The sequence below is a fragment of the Crassostrea angulata genome, unplaced genomic scaffold (assembly GCF_025612915.1).
Source record: "Crassostrea angulata isolate pt1a10 unplaced genomic scaffold, ASM2561291v2 HiC_scaffold_205, whole genome shotgun sequence".
Classification (NCBI taxonomy): Eukaryota; Metazoa; Mollusca; class Bivalvia; order Ostreida; family Ostreidae; genus Magallana; species Magallana angulata.
In genome coordinates, this window is record NW_026441758.1 from 1 (window position 1) to 18,000 (window position 18,000).

The following is an 18,000-nucleotide window of genomic DNA, read 5'->3' on the forward strand; positions in this document are numbered from 1 at the left end:
TTAACCAAAAATTATTGTCGTACTTAAACACATTATGATTTTTTTCTTAAGTCGTTCTTGGAATCGGAAAGGTTTTTGTAAAAACGTACTTAAAATCATTCGTATTATGTTAGGTCGTACCAGGAATAATTCGATTTTTTCATCTTTTTATTTTAGTTACTCTTGTAATTGGTTTAAGAGCTCTGCTTCTTACAGGAACTTTCAGCTTTACTTCAGCTTTACTTCCGACATTAACGGAAGACCCACTCGTTGCTTTGCAACGAGCTTTGCTCTAGTTATTATCATACTTTTTCTTTTTTTTCTGACTCCTTTTTTGCTTCATACCTCAAAAGGTTTTCAAGCGATTTCAATGAAACTTCCAGAGATTTTAGCAAGTAATCGTCCCTCAAAGATGTTAAAGTTTTGAAGACAACGTCACTTCCGTTTTGACGTTACGTCATTTTTAAAAATTTTAAAAAGTCATTTTGTCCGGGACTTTTCTCAAAAACGCTTTAAGATAGAGGCTTGAAATTTTCAATGGTTATGATTTGGTCGATTTACCTCTGTAATGAAGCTATATAATAAAAATCCATCACTTCCGGTCGAAACTGGGAGCAAATCAAATTTTTCGAAAAATTGAATTTTTTGATCAAACAAAAAACGTATACGTATTTTGTAGAGCTTTTTAAGCTGAATCTAATGCTGAAAACCGTTTAAAATTCAGAGAATGCATTACGGAGATATCGGGATTTAAAAACTGATTTTTCCGGAAATTTTGATGCCGCGTTCTTGGTTTCAAAAATAGTGCAAAATTCACACTGAAAGTAACTTCTACTGTAACAATTCGTACTGATCATAAAACTTTATTAAAAACATAAAATTATATGCATATTGTATAGTTTGCAAAGCTTAATACAAAACTGAAATTCGATTTAAAATCGGATACTGCATTGCAGAGATATCGGGGTTTAAATATTGATTTTTCCGGAAATGTTGATTCCTCGTTATTGGTTTAAAAAATAGTGCAAAATTCACACTGAAAGTAACTCCTGCTGAAAAGATTTCGTACAGGTCATAAAACCGAACTCCTTTTTTATATAGTTAATCAGAGTGTTTATTGAAACAATTTCGTTAATTCGGTCGATAATTAGGTTGTTAGTTTTTATTAGTCTTATTAGTTTTAATCGAAATAATTATCGTACGATTCACCATGTCAACTCGCCATGTTTTGACTGCGAACAACAGCTGATAGCGGTGTGTCAGAAGAATGTCCTGCAAGACGGCGATAGTGGAAATACCAGCTCAACTAACGTGTGACAGATTATAAAGGTGTGTTTCAATACAGAATATGTCGTATTGACTTTTTCTTTTCAAAGTGTTTGTGCACTTTTCAATCTAATCCGACATTCCTCTGACTCTAAACTCCGCTTTTGACGTGCGTAACAATATAAAAGCGGGCATTTGAGTCAGAGAAATCTCGGGATATTATCTGTTCAATGTATTTTCATGTGTATGTTTTGCACACTACTCTTTTGAATTTCTATTTATTATGTATATGTATGTCTTAATTTGTATTGAACAACACACCACACACTGTAAAACAGTGCAATTAAAAGGGGTGGGGGTCCAAAGGCACACAAGAGTAGAATGTTGTAATTAGAGTGCATGTTTGCATGATGATAACTTTACCCTAAATATTTGAATATAGTAGATCTCTACCATATCACCTCCACTTAATTAATGAATTAAAGAACTCAGACAGGCTTGTGCTTAATTAAATAAATATATTTGACATGGTAAATATTCAGTCTAATTAAAATTAGAACTTTTGTCTGGCTCGCCGTTATATATGATTATCGCCTGTGAAAGAGCATGTAAAACAGAGTGCAAGATGAAAAGAACTTTAAGTTAAGATTTTAGGTTAATGTTCCCTGATATCTTAAAAACATTCTTCTCAAGATTTGATTATTTCACAGAACCATTGTAAATTCTTTGAGATTAGTTTATCTTTTATATATATTGAATTTTATTGATTTTATTGATTCATTTTAGGTAAACTTTACATGCAGAACACATCTACATTGTAAATAATTTTTACAGTAAGACAAATGTATGTAATAATTTTTACTACATGTGCCTCGATCAGATCTCTCTCTCTCTCTCTCCCTCTCTTTCTCTCTCTCTCTCGTGCTTTTAATCTTAGCAAAGCATCACAGAGCAACATCATTTTGTGCATATCTCTATCTAGGAAAAGAAATCAACAATGCTTTAAATTTCAAAATGAGCATGTATTATCGTGCAATCCCTCATTTTTTCATTGTGCAACTAAAATCCAAAGCTTTGTAAAATTGTTGATGGAATTTTATACATACTAAACATAATATTGTTTTTAAAACCTGTCATTAATAAGAAAAGAGAAAAAAATCCTCGCTAAAATTTGCAAACAAAAACCCCAGTAGAATGCATTTAATAAAAAATGGTATAGCAGAAAATTATACTTTGAGACTGTTTGGACGAAATACTGTAAGTCGTTTTAATTCCACCGTGTTAAAATTTCATGATTTTTACTAAAGTATCAATTGCGATGGTTTTAATTTCACGCTGCTTAAAAATTCAATTGATCAGAATAGAAGCATTTAAAATTCATAATATTTGGTTAAAGTGTTCAAACTAATGCTTCTTAGGAAAATCAACAAATAGGGGTAGGGTATACATGTAAGGGTATTTCTAAGTGATGTGATGCTTTTGTCATGTATATGTATGTAGTTTTGAATAAGGTTTCTTATTTACGGAGGTTGAACAACAATTGACCTCTATAAGATTAGGTAAAGATGCTTTATTTATGGAGAGCCCTATGAATCTGTGTTAAATAGAAGAAAGTGGAAATGGTGGGTTCACTTAAATGGCCATATTTTTCTTAATCCTTAACGGAATTGGCAAAATGAGGTATACTTTTTCTCAGAATAGCATAAGCTTTGTAAGTTTAAGACAAGATGACTTTTCAGAGAATGTTAGTGTAAGTTTCAAGACTACATGGTATTTTCAGATTTCTCATTTTACTGTAATTTTGAGTGGATTTTGTACCAAAATTGGGAAAATGGATGATTTTGTTGGTTATATATGTCATTACATGATTTATTAGCTATATACAAGGGAAGTAAATCCCTTTTAAATGTGTAGAATGACCACCACTAGAGTTAATTGGCTTAGAAAGTAGGTATTTTCTATCCTGATGACAATTAATAGGCTTAAGTTAATTACCGAGATAAGAATTAATACTGTAAAAGAGTTTTGATCAATTGAATTATTTAAATTATAAATTTGCAGCAATTTTGCTGTCTGATTTCATGAAATAACATTAAGCAACCTGACTTATATAACTCAATTTTTTTTAAACAACATATTTTTCTTTCAAATCAAATTCACATGTAGACAAATGCAGTTATCAAAGTATACAATATGTAAAAAAAAAAACTCAAGTTTTTGCTCCTTCCTATCCAAAAGTGATATTTTAGATATATTTACAGAATTCAAAAAGCCACCCCCTCTTTCCAATTGTCTCCATTACATGTTGGATATGTAAATGTACATTTGACCTTGAAATAACATATGTTATTATAATTACTCTCGAAACTATCAAGAAACAACATATTTTTACCCTTTTATTGTATATATATACATAAAAAATGTAGGAAAACATGTAAAATTTGAACATTTATCATGGAATTCTCATCCGTCCCCAGGTACCCGGTTGTGTTTGAATTTCATTTTAATTAAGAGCAGACATCACACTTGTAGGTCTTACTATTTTAGCAAAGTTAAAAGGAGACTAGAAACCAGAATAAATAAGAAATTCACTAAATATGATTATAAAATTACTGTTTCATGAAAACAAGAAATCACATGTATTGCGGCATGTCTTTTTGTGAAAAAAATGTTACATTTCATCCATTTATGAAGAAAAGATCAATTTTCAATATCAGTGATGGTTGACTCAAGGGAATTGCCACAAGTTTCATAATATGAGGTTAAAGTGTTCAAACTAATGCTTCTTTGGAAAATCAACAAATAGGGGGAGGGTATACATGTAAGGGTATTTCTAAGTGATGTGATGCTTTTGTCATGATAATATCATGTATATGTATGTAGTTTTGAATAAGGTTCCTTATTTACGGAGGTTGAACAACAATTGACCTCTATAAGATTAGGTAAAGATGCTTTATTTATGGAGAGCCCTATGAATCTGTGTTAAAAAGAGGAAAGTGGAAATGCCGGGTTCACTTAACTGGCCATATTTTTCTTAATCCTTAATGGAATTGGCAAAATAAGGTATACTTTTTCTCAGAATAGCATACGCTTTGTAAGTTTAAGACAAGATGACTTTCCAGAGAATGTTAGTGTAAGTTAAAGGTAGCAAGGGACAGTTTCGGATAAAGTACCCATCAATATTTTTGTAAAATTGAGAGTTGCTGTATTTGAAGGCTTATGAGTGTTGCTAAAATTCATGAAATGATTTTTAATGATTATCATTTAGTTAGAGGGATGTCTCTTGTTGAAATTGATATTCAATATGTAGGCCCCATATGTTACATTTGTAGGTACATGAGATTCAGAAGTAAAATGCAAAACCTGCGGCTATGACTGTTGTGTTGACTTTAGACAGTGAAAATGCAAGTTACAGACGGGAGGGTAAATAACACGAAAAGTATAGGTAGATGGGGCATTATAAACTATACACCGGTAAGTTTCTGACATGTGATGGTGCAACATGCACATGGTACGGAAGGTCAACCCTTTGCAGGGAATTGGCTGGGGGAGGTCTAAAAAGCTGAAAAATCATGAAAAATTAACAAAATATGGAAGGGTCAAAATCTCATAAAAACCAGTATGTAGAAAAATTTTACAGGTTTTGACTAGTAATTTTCTTCAGAAATTGGTGATTGGCCTTATAAAGAGTGAATTAAAGGTATTTGTGCTGAATTGGAACTGAGGAAATTCTAGTTACAGGGTTCCAAAGACACACGTCCCCAGGCTACAATGAAATGTATCAAAAAAACTGTCCTGTGCCATCTAATGTCACGTATCGGGATATGTCATACTAATTACACTGCATGGTCAGTGTATTTTTTTTTCAGAAATACTATGCATATGTTAATGTAAACACAGCTATTATTAGTACCGGTACATGTATTAACACAGCTTATTGATTTTTTTAATTTCAGCTATTGGTGGCCACATGGTTTTTACCTGTTCATTCTTTTCAGCTCTTGAGGTTAACCTGTCACCTCTACCCACATGCATATTCCTAATGTGTTCTACAGACTATTTACCAGTAATTCAAATTAAATTGGATAATTCATGAACAGTTACTGTAATGGAACTTTAAGAAAGCATCATGCCTTGTTGTGGTTTGTGTTTGATAAGAAATTATAACAAACAAAATTACGGCTGTTTAAAGTAATTTAGAATTGTTAGCTGTGAAAATTTGTTTTTCAATAAAAGTATGCAATTATGTTTCCTTTATTTTGTTTTTAGCTCACCAGAGCCAAAGGCTCAAGTGAGCTTTTCTGATCACAATTTGTCGTTGTCGTTGTTGTAAACTTTTCATATTTTCATCTTCTTCTCAAGAACCACTGGGCAGATTTCAACCAAATTTGGCACTAAGCACCACTAGGTGAAGGGGATTCAAGTTTGTTCAAATGAAGGGCCACGCTCTCTTTAAAGGGGAGATAATTGAGAATTATTGAAAATTTGTTGGTATTTTTCAAAAATCTTCTTCTCAAAAACTATTCGGCCTGAAAAGCTTAAACTTGTGTGGAGGCATCCTCAGGTAGTGTAGATTCAAGTTTGTTCAAATCATGGTCCCCGGGGGTAGGGAGGGGCCACAAGAGGGGGATCAAGTTTTACATAGGAATATATAGAGAAAATCTTTTTCTCAAAAACTATTAGGCCAGAAAAGCTCAAATTAAAGTGGAAACATCCTCAGGTAGTGTAGATTCAAGTTTGTTCAAATCATAATCCTAGGTGGTATGGTGGGGTCACAATGGGGGAATGGATTTTTACATAGGAATATATAGAGAAAATCTTTAAAAATCTTTTTCTCAGAAACTAATCAGCCAGGAAAGCTGAAATTTTTGTGGAAGCATCCTCAGGGAGTGTAGATACAAAGGTGTGAAAATCATGACCCCGGGGTCAGGTTTGGGCCACAATGGGGGGGGGGTCAAAGTTTAACATAGGAATATATAGAGTAAATATTTAAAAATCTTCTTCTCAGAAACTAATCAGCCAGATGATTCTTTATAATTGTTAAGACTTTGGCCCCAGGACAGTTCTTTGGCCTCACAAGAAGGTTCAGAGTTTGATGTAGGTTTATATCCCATATATATAAACTATTGTTGAGGATCTTTTTGAGAACTGCAATACTCAACATGCGATATGACTATAAAATCATCCTTTTAGAAAAGGAACTAATGATTATAAACATAAGAATATTTAGGGGGGGATGGATTTTATTTATACAGGATCTACATGTATTATTGTACATTGTCCAGATAGTTTGCATTGTGACTCCATTAAGCTGATTTTATCATACCTATTGTTCCTCAGGTGAGCGATGTGGCCCAATTGCCTCTTGTTTTAGTGTTTCATTTTTTTTCAATATTAAAAATTAAACATGTAACCTACGGTAATTTTCATGATGAGTACAAAACTAAAATCCGTTTTTAAATCGGATGATGCATAACAGATATCGGGGTTTAAAAATTGATTTTTCGGAAATTTTGATTCTGCGTTTTTGGTTTCAAAAATAGCGTAAAGTTCAAACTCGTACCAAAAATAATTCGATTTTTGTTAAGTACTTTGACACCTTCAGAATTATTGTTTTGTTAAGTCGTTCTTAGAATCGTTAAGGTTTTTGTTAATTCGTACATAGTATCATTCGTATTTATTTTCATCTTTTAGTTTGAGTTGCTCTTGTTATTGATTTAAACACTTTGCTTCTTGCAGGAACATCAAGCTTTACTCTTGACATTAACGGAAGACCCACTCGTTGCTTTGCAACGAGCTTTGCTCTAGTTTATGACATATATTTCTAAAATTAAATAATAAATTCAAGTCGTATATAAAATGAGATTATACACACCTTGTTGTGCAGCTTTGGTTTCCTATACGAAACAGCATGCTTAAAGATTGGAGAAAAGAAAATCCTAGGCTAAAATTTAAGCATAATATTCTTTTTTTCTATTCTTACAAGTTCAAGTTGATGCACACCGGTATAAAATATGCAAAGATTAACCGTGGCTGCTTTTTTCTTATTATGTACAGTAACTTAAAGTAAACATCGTACGCGCACGAGCGCTGGGTACATTGTATGTTTCATAAGCTGTGTTTGTTAAAAAAATTAAAGATCAAATTCATGTAAGCGAAAGTTTAATCAGCGACAAATATTTATAGATTATCACACAGTGTCAATATATGCAGTACCCTTTTTACTTCCTAAATATTGTTAAATAAAAAATGCTATCCCCAATAGAAAATGACATTATGTTGCTTAGTAGAAGATGAATATTTTCACATCACAGCTTTATAAACCCGTTGCACATACTCGGAACTGTCCATTTAGTGAACAACAGAAAATATATGTATAAGCATTGTCAACAGGTTTATCCAATATTGTCCATTCTTAAAACAAAGTTGGATATTAGCCGAACACTGAACACTGTCCATTTTGTGAGTGAAAGAACCAAGAAAGGTCTTTCGAACCTCAATCAGTTCTTTCTCTAACAGAAAGGACAGTTTTCGGCTTTTGCCCTTTACAAAAACTGTCCTATCAGCATAATATAGAATGAAGAATTACGCGTGTATATAGTGTTGCATTAAATAAATTGTATTTCATAAATTCAATTTAGTAGTCCTGTACTTGAATTAATTTGATTTCAAAAGAAAAACAATAAACTAAAGTATATTATAAAATCATTATTAATCTTAAACCAGTTAAGGTGATGCATGGTGTAAATTTCTCAATTTTGCATATTCTCATAGATTTGTCGTCAAATGCTATTCAACTTGTAACACATGGGGAAGAAGTTTGCATCCAAATAGGAAATCATAATATGTGCCGTTTGAACATAGACGTTTCTAATGAACTGCAAACGGAAGAAGAATCTGGAAGTACAAATGATGAAGGTGATCTTGTACAAATGACTTTACAGATGCACACAGCTTCGTCGTCCGGGATATTTATTGCTTCTTTGGAAGAAAGAATGTTGCTAGCACTATCAGGAAATCAAAGAGAAGAAATCAACAGAGTTCTGCGCGAAAAATTTGGTGTTGAAATTATTGTTTGCAAGAGAGGAAGCGTTGTTCTTGTTATGCGGAAAATAAAGCCAATTTTCAAAGGTCTGGTGTACCAAAAAAACCAGCTAGATTTCCTTTCAACTTTATTTGAACTTCTTGGATTTTCAAAAAAGCATCCATCGGAGATCAACCTTCAAGTGCAGCTCAAGTCAGGAGATGATACCTTCAATGAATCTCAGCTGAAGGAAAAAGGTATATATTGGATTGATAGAAGCCATGTATTAAATCAATGGTGATAGTACTGTAAAGATATGATAAAATCCAATCAAACGTATTAAAATATAGCTATGTTTGGTATTCATACTAGATAGATAGATAGATAGATAGATAGATAGATAGATAGATAGATAGATAGATAGATAGATAGATAGATAGATATACACCCTGAACCGTGCTACTACTTCAGTTGCACGGTTCGGTTTGGTTTGATACGCTTTCTAAACGGTACGGCTCGCTTTGTGAACGGTACTGTTCGCATTTTGCACGGTACGCTTTGCTAAAATTAGTTGCACTCCTTGTGAACGGTTTGCGAGCTTTATGAGAATGAGGTAGGCGTGGCCTGAACGCTTTAATTTTTCTCGATATAATTTTGTTTAGTTTTTGTCCCATCTACTTTAGCAAGGTTGTAATTATGACAAGCATTGTTTTCTTTATTTATATAATATATATCAAATGTGATTCAATCTAATTAAAATCTGAATTTCCATCCGTTCCTCCGTTTTTGATACATGTACGTTGGGTGAAACGTGTACTCATTTAAAACCGGGATGCGGATGGTAGTTTTAATTTTGTTTAGTCTGTTATAATAATTAGTATTTAATTTTAGATTAATGTAATTATTACGATGGATTATAAGATCTAGTACTGTTTGACTTTACTCCGATATATATTTTCTAATTCAGCGATAAATTCTAACAAGCATCTCAAGTTTTTATTTCTATACATATACTTGAATTGAATTCACTAAATATTTCTAATCTATTTAAAATTGCTATGAAAAATTGCCGCGACTTTATTCCGATATTTCTTGAGTTTCCTTTTACGTTGACTTCATTCTTGGCTAGTTGTTATTTTTACAAGCATTTTATAATTTCTTTGTTCATAATTCTTATAATCATTCTTTATTGCGTACTACTGCAGTACTATTGCCGATCGAAATCCCCGGATGAATAGACGATGGAAAATTAAAAGCAAATTATGAAAAGATAAACAATGAATTTCAGTTTAGAAATCTTGAAATCAAATGTTATAAACTTTTTTGACACGGAATTTTATTCATTTAAATATTGATTTTATGATTTTCTTCACTTGTTCGCATGTTATACACAGATCACACCCGATGTATTCCGTCATCTTTTCTTTTATCTGAAATAAGATTGCGTGTATAGTCAAAATATGACTATTAAGTTTTGTTATTCCGTTAAACTATACATGTACATTTAACAGATCTCTTGCGATATGTACACAACTGGATATACACAATAGGTCAATAGCTTTTCAATAGCGATATTTATTTGTTGGACAAGTGTCCGCTCTTCACTGTATACATGCGATTTAGCTGACGTTTTACCCGATAATCAACACATAAATGTTAAAAGTGATAAATACATTTAGAATTTATCTAGTAACAAAATATATGACAGCAAGGGAAAGAGACCCTGATCGCAAGTACATGAGTTATAAACATGAAGTCGGAAAGAATTTATTATTGAATAATTTCAAATAGGAACATTCTTTTAAATAAGGATTTAAAAAAGCATAAAACAAAAACGTTTTCATTCGATAATTGTCTTCCAGTTCTATAGGAGGAGCCAAGTAGCACACGGCACATGGCCTGATCTGTACTGTTATACTTCAACTGATTGACAGGCGAAGCACGTGGACACCTGAACTAAAATCCCACTCAAATGACCGACTATAGAAACCCAAAGCGAAATGATATATTTCAGTGATAAAACTTTGAGTATAATAGTCAACATACAAGCAATCTCTCTCTCTCTCTCTCTCTCTCTCTCTCTCTCTCTCTCTCTCTCTCTCTCTCTCTCTCTCTCTCTCCCCTAAGAATCACTTAAAGCTTTGTTAAGTCCAGTAGGGACACCCGTATACAAACAGTCTCGCAAAATATTGAACTTGCATGCATCTGGTCAGCGATAATCTCCGTCTGTAGTCATCGAAAGACATTAGGCCATAAGCCATATATGGAAGTAGCACGGTTAATAATTGCACGTTACGGAACGCTTTTTTGGCCGTTTTGAGGTTGGTCTTGCATAAATTATCTTGCCTGCTTTTTGCACGGCACGGTTCGTTTTGTGAACGGTACATTTCGCTTTGTGAACGGTACGTTTCGTTTTGTGAACGGTACGCAACGCTTTGTGAACGGTACGTTTCGGTTTGATAACGGAACGGTTCGCATCTTGCACGGAACGATACGGTTAGTTGTTTAGTTTCAGGGTCTGTATATATTTGTTTTTGCAGGCCTTCAGTTGATGTTATCACCCAGAAAAACGATAGCATGCATGACAAAGGAGGACCAGAAAAAACTAGTGTCATGTTTATTCCTTAAAACCATTGGCTCCAATCTTGGAGACAACAGCACCAGTGAACTGCAGATCAAAGGTAATTTCGGAATTTAAATACCCAACCATACTGAAGGTATGTATACCTCATTATAGTATAGCATTGAATCATGGTTTTTTGAAGTATACACTCTCATAACTGCAGCGGTGTGTGCATACAAATTGAGTAACGCGCGTTAGCGCGTTATGAAAATTTGTATGCACACACCGCTGCAGTTATGAGAGTGTATACTTCAAAAAATCATGATTTAATGCTTATATTTACATTTTTTAACTTCTTGCCTTGTCTGCAAATGTGATTCATACCTTAAAATTCCTATCCTATCCTAAGGGTAAGTTAATATTAATGGAAGAGCCACAGTAACAGCCACAAGCGTGAACTTTGATTTTCGCTTGTGACGTTTTCAGCGTTCAACGTTTGTGACGTCATAATAAAACTCGTCAATTTGACCTTTGACTACTTGTTGCATTTAGAGGCATTTGAAGATCACAGAATTTAATGGAAAAACACAGTAGAATGTAAATATAATTAAATAAAACATCTTTTCTGAATGGTTCTAAATAATCAATCCAGGGAAAACAATTCTCCTGATATCTTCATATTTTTCAACATATCGAACACTATTAAAAGCCCTGTGGATGTTTATACCATTCGTATAAAAAATATACGATGTAATCAAATGATTGAAATAATTTTTTTTTCATCAAACTATCTTAAAATTTAAATCCTTTTTAAAAGAGCATTTGATCAAATAGCAAAAATATTTGTACTTTCAGAGGATACTGAAAAATGTTTAACATCGATTAATGAACTCCGAGGTATGTAAAAAGATTTATCCTTTTTAATATGAAATAACTTTTTTGATACAAGTCCTTACATGGAGGTCAAAGAGGTTAACTTTGTTTTTTGGTTTTTTTTTTTTTGGGGGGGGGGGGAGGGGCGTGTTTAAGGCCTGAGCCCCGACCCCTTTACTCTTCTGTATCCTCGCATATCAGATAGAGGATTTAAGACTTTTTTCGACTTTAAGAACAAGAGTCAGTACTAGGATCATTTAAATGTTTTAGATATTGATGAAATATCTACGAATAACTCAGACCGAGAACGGTGTTTTGTGGAGGATATATCTTTTGGTCTGCAATTTTTTCTGCGTATAATTTTAAAAAAAAAAACAATAGTATAACAAATGGGTATTAGAATTTAATAGAAATAAAACAGTTTATGTAAATTTCAAATTCATGAGGATTATTATTTAATCAATTGATTTAATATTTATTTAAATTGTTAAAACACGCACACCGAAGAATACATTTCTGAGATATAGTAACTTGGGAACTCATATTCGTGATATACAAAGCTTGTTATCCATTTAGTTTTTTTTTAAAAGGAAAATCAAGGCCTAAAAATATGTACGTCATGTTCTGATACTGAATATAGTCTTCCATTGGTGTTCTTAAATGGATAGCTATTTAATAAGCTAAGCAAAACGGCTTATCGGATATCAAGTTTAAGGTCAAAAGTAATTTAGTTCGATATTTTAATGTGATTTGCAAGACCCTAATTTATTTTGGTTGCAAATTTTTTTTTCTCTCAATACTATTATTATTGACATTGTGTTAAGCAGCAGGCTTGCAGCGTGGTCTTCACGATTTGCCTAAGATGCATCTAAAGAAAAAAAACACAGTTTTCATCCTAGTAGCTAATTAAAGCTTTACATACGGTTTTTGTTTACAAAAAACGGCAAAATTATCTAATCCTGTCCTGACCAAAAATTAGACTCCAGACTTTTGATATCTAATTTCATTCTTTAAATTTCAATGACAAGTGCGATGCCCAATTTGACCCAGGACCTGATCCGTTTCATAACTGCATCGAATCCTTACATCTTCCAATCAATTGCCATTTATTTAAACTAACCTTTAGACTGATATAATGATTTTGATATATATTCAAGATTAAATTAAATGCTAAAAAAATAATATATTTAATTTGTTTTACTAAAAACCTGGTTCCCTTAGTGTAATATTGTATGCCCAAGCCAAATAAGTTTTTGTATATGATTGAAAATTTCCTGTAGAAATATATGATCTTACTACTGCAAAGCAATTCCCCCCTCCCCCAATAGTAGTCGCACCCGCACCCCTTCTTCGGAAAACTTGCTACATTGTACTTTTTCCCAGGGGGGGGGGGGGGGGGCTCATTTTTAGTAGTAGAGTTTCTTCCATAGTTGGATTATTTCCATACGTCTTATGATCAGGTTTAGAAATAAATTTATGGGAAGCCAATCCAAGATTAAATTTTAAATCAATATTATCAATATTTTGCACAACCGTTGTGAATATAAACACAAAGATTGAATAATACTCAAACAAATTTTGTCGATAGCGCTTTTGCTCCTCAGTAGATTTTAATAAAATAAACAAGAACATTATGACGTCAATCTCGTTATCTTTTTTCTAATTAGCACCTATCTAGAAGAGGAGCACGATATCAGGGGAGAGGGTGGATGGGTTTTCGTTGTTTTAACAATTCAAATCATATTATGCACATGCGCAGCAATGTTAAGACGATATTATTTGAATTATTGCAAAAATACTTTGACCGGGAGTATTTCTTTATGTTACATTTACTGACAACGATGTTAAACATTATATTTGGTGCATTTTTGTGACGTCATATGCACTTTGTAAACACGTGGCGGGCGAATCCTAATATTGCAAATGATCTATATAAACTGTATCGGCGCAGGTGAATAATGAGATTAAATCATAAATATTTTTTTTTTAAATCCTTTGTTATGTAATATACTTTGAAGTTCCTGCTTTGGGCTGAAATATTTGACTTGATATTTCGTTTATGAAGAATATTATTGAAACAATCCACAGAATCATCATAATAATGCACATTTTCGCTAATCAAAAGCGATTTACAAAATTGGGGTAAATCCGTAGGTTTAGCCAACACATTTTACATTGGTACTTATATTCTCTAACAATTTTACGTAAAGTATTCTAAAATTGTGTTGATCTTTCACCTCCGCCAAGTTGGTTTTCACATGCATTAAAATTTCTTCATTTAGTTGTTTACACGAAGCAAGGAGAGTCTCTAAACCCCTAGTTTATAATTTGTCTTTTACTTAAAACGAAGCTTTAAAACTTAACTGTCGATTATTTGATATTGGTTTTAATATGAAAGAATTCTGTACGTCTAGAATTAACGGCAGCACCTATGTAATGGAAACAAGGGGTTTTATACTCACTTGACATAATTCACTTATGATGTTAAGATACATTCCCTGATAACTATCGACAAGAATGCAGATCATGACGTCCAATTTAAATATGATGTTATATCGTATAAGGTACAGTAAAGTGACTTTCTATACATCAGTCGGGAAGCCTTAAGGAAGGAGTCTTTTCTAATTTTTTGCTCGTCAAAAGTACAATTGATTAAATATTCATTAAATAAAAATGAAAGAATATTAAATTATCACATTTTCTTTCTTTTTTATTTCATATAACTTGGCATAGAAATAGTAAATAAAGTTTAGAATCTGAGAAGGACTATATTTTTGGCAGAACATTGGCGAAGGCTTCCTGTTCGGTTACTCTGGTATTGCCTTGCAGAGTTGTTCTGAAATGGATATTTTTTTTTTAAAACGCATGTCAGTTAATTGAATATAAAGCTTAAGATATTGAAATGTTATCTTCATTCAAGAATCTTAAACATTTGTGTTGATAGTGTATTTTCGTGCGAATTATTATTGACACTGTGTCAGGAGATAGGCCTGCAGCGCGGTCTAAACGATTTTACTGAGACTCATCTTGAAATAAATTATATCATATTTTTATCCTAGTGGCTAATTAAAGCTTTTAATACGGTTCCTCTTACAAACAACAGCAAATTTGTACAACCCTCTCTTGCCAAGGATTTGGACTCCAGACTTTGGCTCTCGGTGCCTATTGCCATTTTTTCAATACTTTTTTTGACACTGGCGAGGTGCAATTTGAACCATTTCATAATTGGTTCGAAATTCTTAAACAAAAGTTTGTCATGAGCATCACATTTTCCATTTTACTCTCAGAAAATTTATTTAATATTGAGATATGTCAGAATTTCACACAGGGCTAATTTTTTTAATTTTATTTTCATTGAAAAATATCTCCACAATTTTAATGAATTGCATCAGATTCGCTTGTTAATTGACACTCAAAAAAAAGTATTTAAATCTTTTGATCCATGCTCAGAATGTTTTGATTATATACGATACATTTAGTCAAGAGACATTGACAAAGGGCGGGCAACTCAAAGGATTGTTATGAAACAGATCGGGAATTCGTTCAATAATGTGAATTTGAAATTTTGGTATTTCAATTTATCATATTGTAACTTAATGGGGCATGGTCACGATTTTGGTCAAATTCTATTTGTATGTTTTTATTATTTACAATGCTTTAGAAATGCATTTCTAATAATCAAATAAAATTTGACAGTCATTCGTAGAGTTATAAGCATGACACAGGGCTCACAGTTCTTTATCATGTAAACAAGACTTGTGTCCTGTTTTTGTTTACGAAGGTTCAATATACTAGTAAAAAATCTTTTAATAGCTTATTTGTCTATCTTTTTATTTATTTTAAGCATAGATTAACAGCTCCTAACGTCTAAAACATTCGTTTTAGGTTTAAAACTGAAATTTTTACTTCAACGTTCAAAATGTAAACAAACGCTTTGTTTACATAGCGAAGAATTTCAAGTTCTGTAACTTGCTTATAACTCAACAGATGACACTCCAATTTCAGTTGCCTATTAAAAATGCCTATCTGAAGCATTGAAAATATTAAAATCGGAAAAATAATTTTTGACCAAAATCGTGACCATGTCCCTTTAAACATAAAATGCTTACAAATCTAATTGCATTACATATACATATTAAAGCATTTAACAGGTGGGCGTTTTTATTCAATGATACAAATATATGCCAAAATGATATGCGCTGATGAAACAACTTTGAGCAAATAAAATGCATGACTTTCATTTTGTAAATTAAATTTTGTTAAATTGTTTTATCCTATTCTTTTACTTAAATACCATTTTAATGTTTACTTTTATTCCAGAGAGAGTCGACAAACTGGAAGAAACAGCTGGTAAGATGTTTAATATATTTTGTGTTAGCTTTGATATTGGTAATTAACTCTTAAAAGTGAATATATTTTACTACAAGACCATTTAGGTGTTTCGAATATGGAATGTATTTAGCCTGAACATCATCTTGAAATGTTTTTAAAATTCTATGTTTATTTGGTAAAACGAATGTTAAATCCGAATTTCAATTGAAAGCAAAGTTAATTATGGAAATGAATTATAATGATCTTCTCTGAATTTTAAAAATCATTTATTTAGTTATTATTAAATGTATAATACGCTATTAACATTCTGTCAGTTTAATGAAGCTGGATGGTTAACAAAATTAGCCATCAATAAATACATGTATACATATTTTAAAGAATATTTCTATTTTTAAACATTTTTCTTTATTATTTTTTAATTAGATTGTTCTCCATCTAAACGAAAGAAAACATCCAAAGGTAATCGTGAAAATATGACACCAATGCATTTGGTTTTATAGAAACTTCTAATACAGATCCTGAACTACACTACTCAATTTAATTGGAGTAAAGCCAATATAATTTGATGGGTTAATATACATATGCCAATTAGAAGTGTCAAACGACACTTGCATCTGGAATTTAAGTAAATCCTATAGTGTTACAAATGCATCACAAACCCTCATATATTACTTTGGAGAAAAATAGTATTCTTTAATAGCTACTCAATAAAAGCTAAAAACATCGCAAGATACGATGTGTAAAATAGAGACTTTAAATTTTAAATAAAGTATAATCTTTCTTTTTTTTTGCGGGGGGGGGGGATAGTGATAATCACTTTGCTTATTTTATGCAGTTTTAACACATACATGCTTAGTAACTGTATTTTCCTTAAGCCCCTTTCACAATTGGCACACAAACACTTTGCGATTGAATTTTTTGGCTTCAGGCGAGCTATCGCATACGTTGCGCGAGCTCTTGCATTCGTTGCATACGTTTTGTGGTCGCATCAAGTCTCCTCTAAATTGCAGACATGCAACATATTCAGACGCGCCAAAACGCGAACCAGATTATTGCACTGCAACGCAGGAACATTGGTAGGAATGTTTTAAACGTTTTGTGTGCTCGCAAAAGCGGTGCACGATTTTTAAATATCGATAAAATAATATATTTTAAGATAAATCGCAGCTGTTTTTGCGTATGTTGTGCGACCATGAGACTGTTGCTCAATGTGTTCCATGTAATCTTACAACGTTTTACTATCAATGCAAATATTATCAGTTTCAGTTTGCATGCTTTGCCATTAAAATATACTGGATAGAAAACCCTCTTTTTGCCCGATGTTATTTTCGCTTCTACTAACGGTTTTGCCTTGTCTTGAATTCATCCAATAATATTGCGGTAAAAGAGAGATAATATAATTCATTGGAATTCGCCAAGTATTAATCGGCTTACTGACAAATAGAGCAAAATGGATAAATCGGGGGCATAAAAGCGACAATTTAAATGAAAGCATCCTTGGGCAGGATACATTTATATATCTTCAAATTATGATCCCCTGCGGTATGGATGGGCAACTATTGGGGTCAAGTTTTACATAAGAATATATGAAGACAATATTTCACAATTTTTTTATCAAAGACAATTAGCCAGAAAAGCTGGGGGGTTTCAATAATGATCCCTGGAGGTAATTTGGGGCAAATTGGGTGGAGAGGTGAAGTTTTTACAAAGAGAATAATTTCAATCATTCTCAAAAACTTCAAACATAACTTGTCTGAAATTAACAAGCAACTTGACCTATGTTTGGTTAATTCTCAATTGTTATGATTTTGATATCTGTTCTGGGTCACCTAGTGTTGAAGTGTTGAAGGTTTAATTTAGATTTATATTCATGTGAACAGTTCTATTAATTCTTAATAAGCACTGTCCTTCTCAGTATGTGTAATGACGATGAAATCATTCAGTTGTAAATGGAACTAAGTGT

The 18,000-nt window shown here is 32.4% G+C and overlaps 1 protein-coding gene across 1 annotated transcript; it reads left to right on the plus strand.

Moving 5' to 3' along the window:
* The first annotated feature begins 8,024 nt into the window (after window positions 1-8,024).
* LOC128169749 (uncharacterized) lies at window positions 8,025-17,994 on the plus strand. The gene is made up of 5 exons (XM_052835836.1): window positions 8,025-8,526; window positions 10,810-10,950; window positions 11,688-11,729; window positions 16,026-16,055; window positions 16,461-17,994. Exons 1-5 carry the CDS (start codon window positions 8,091-8,093, stop codon window positions 16,535-16,537), a joined length of 726 nt encoding a protein of 241 aa, XP_052691796.1. The 5' UTR covers window positions 8,025-8,090; the 3' UTR covers window positions 16,538-17,994.
* Window positions 17,995-18,000: the final 6 nt, after the last annotated feature.

What these genes read in the sequence shown, in the direction of transcription:
- LOC128169749 (XM_052835836.1), top strand. Translation starts at nt 8,091, where the DNA reads ATGTGCCGTTTGAACATAGACGTTTCTAATGAACTGCAAACGGAAGAA. An exon ending in ATCGATTAATGAACTCCGAG is followed by an intron (nt 11,730 to 16,025) that starts GTATGTAAAAAG and finishes CTTTTATTCCAG; the next exon opens with AGAGAGTCGACAAACTGGAA. An exon ending in CAAACTGGAAGAAACAGCTG is followed by an intron (nt 16,056 to 16,460) that starts GTAAGATGTTTA and finishes TTTTTTAATTAG; the next exon opens with ATTGTTCTCCATCTAAACGA.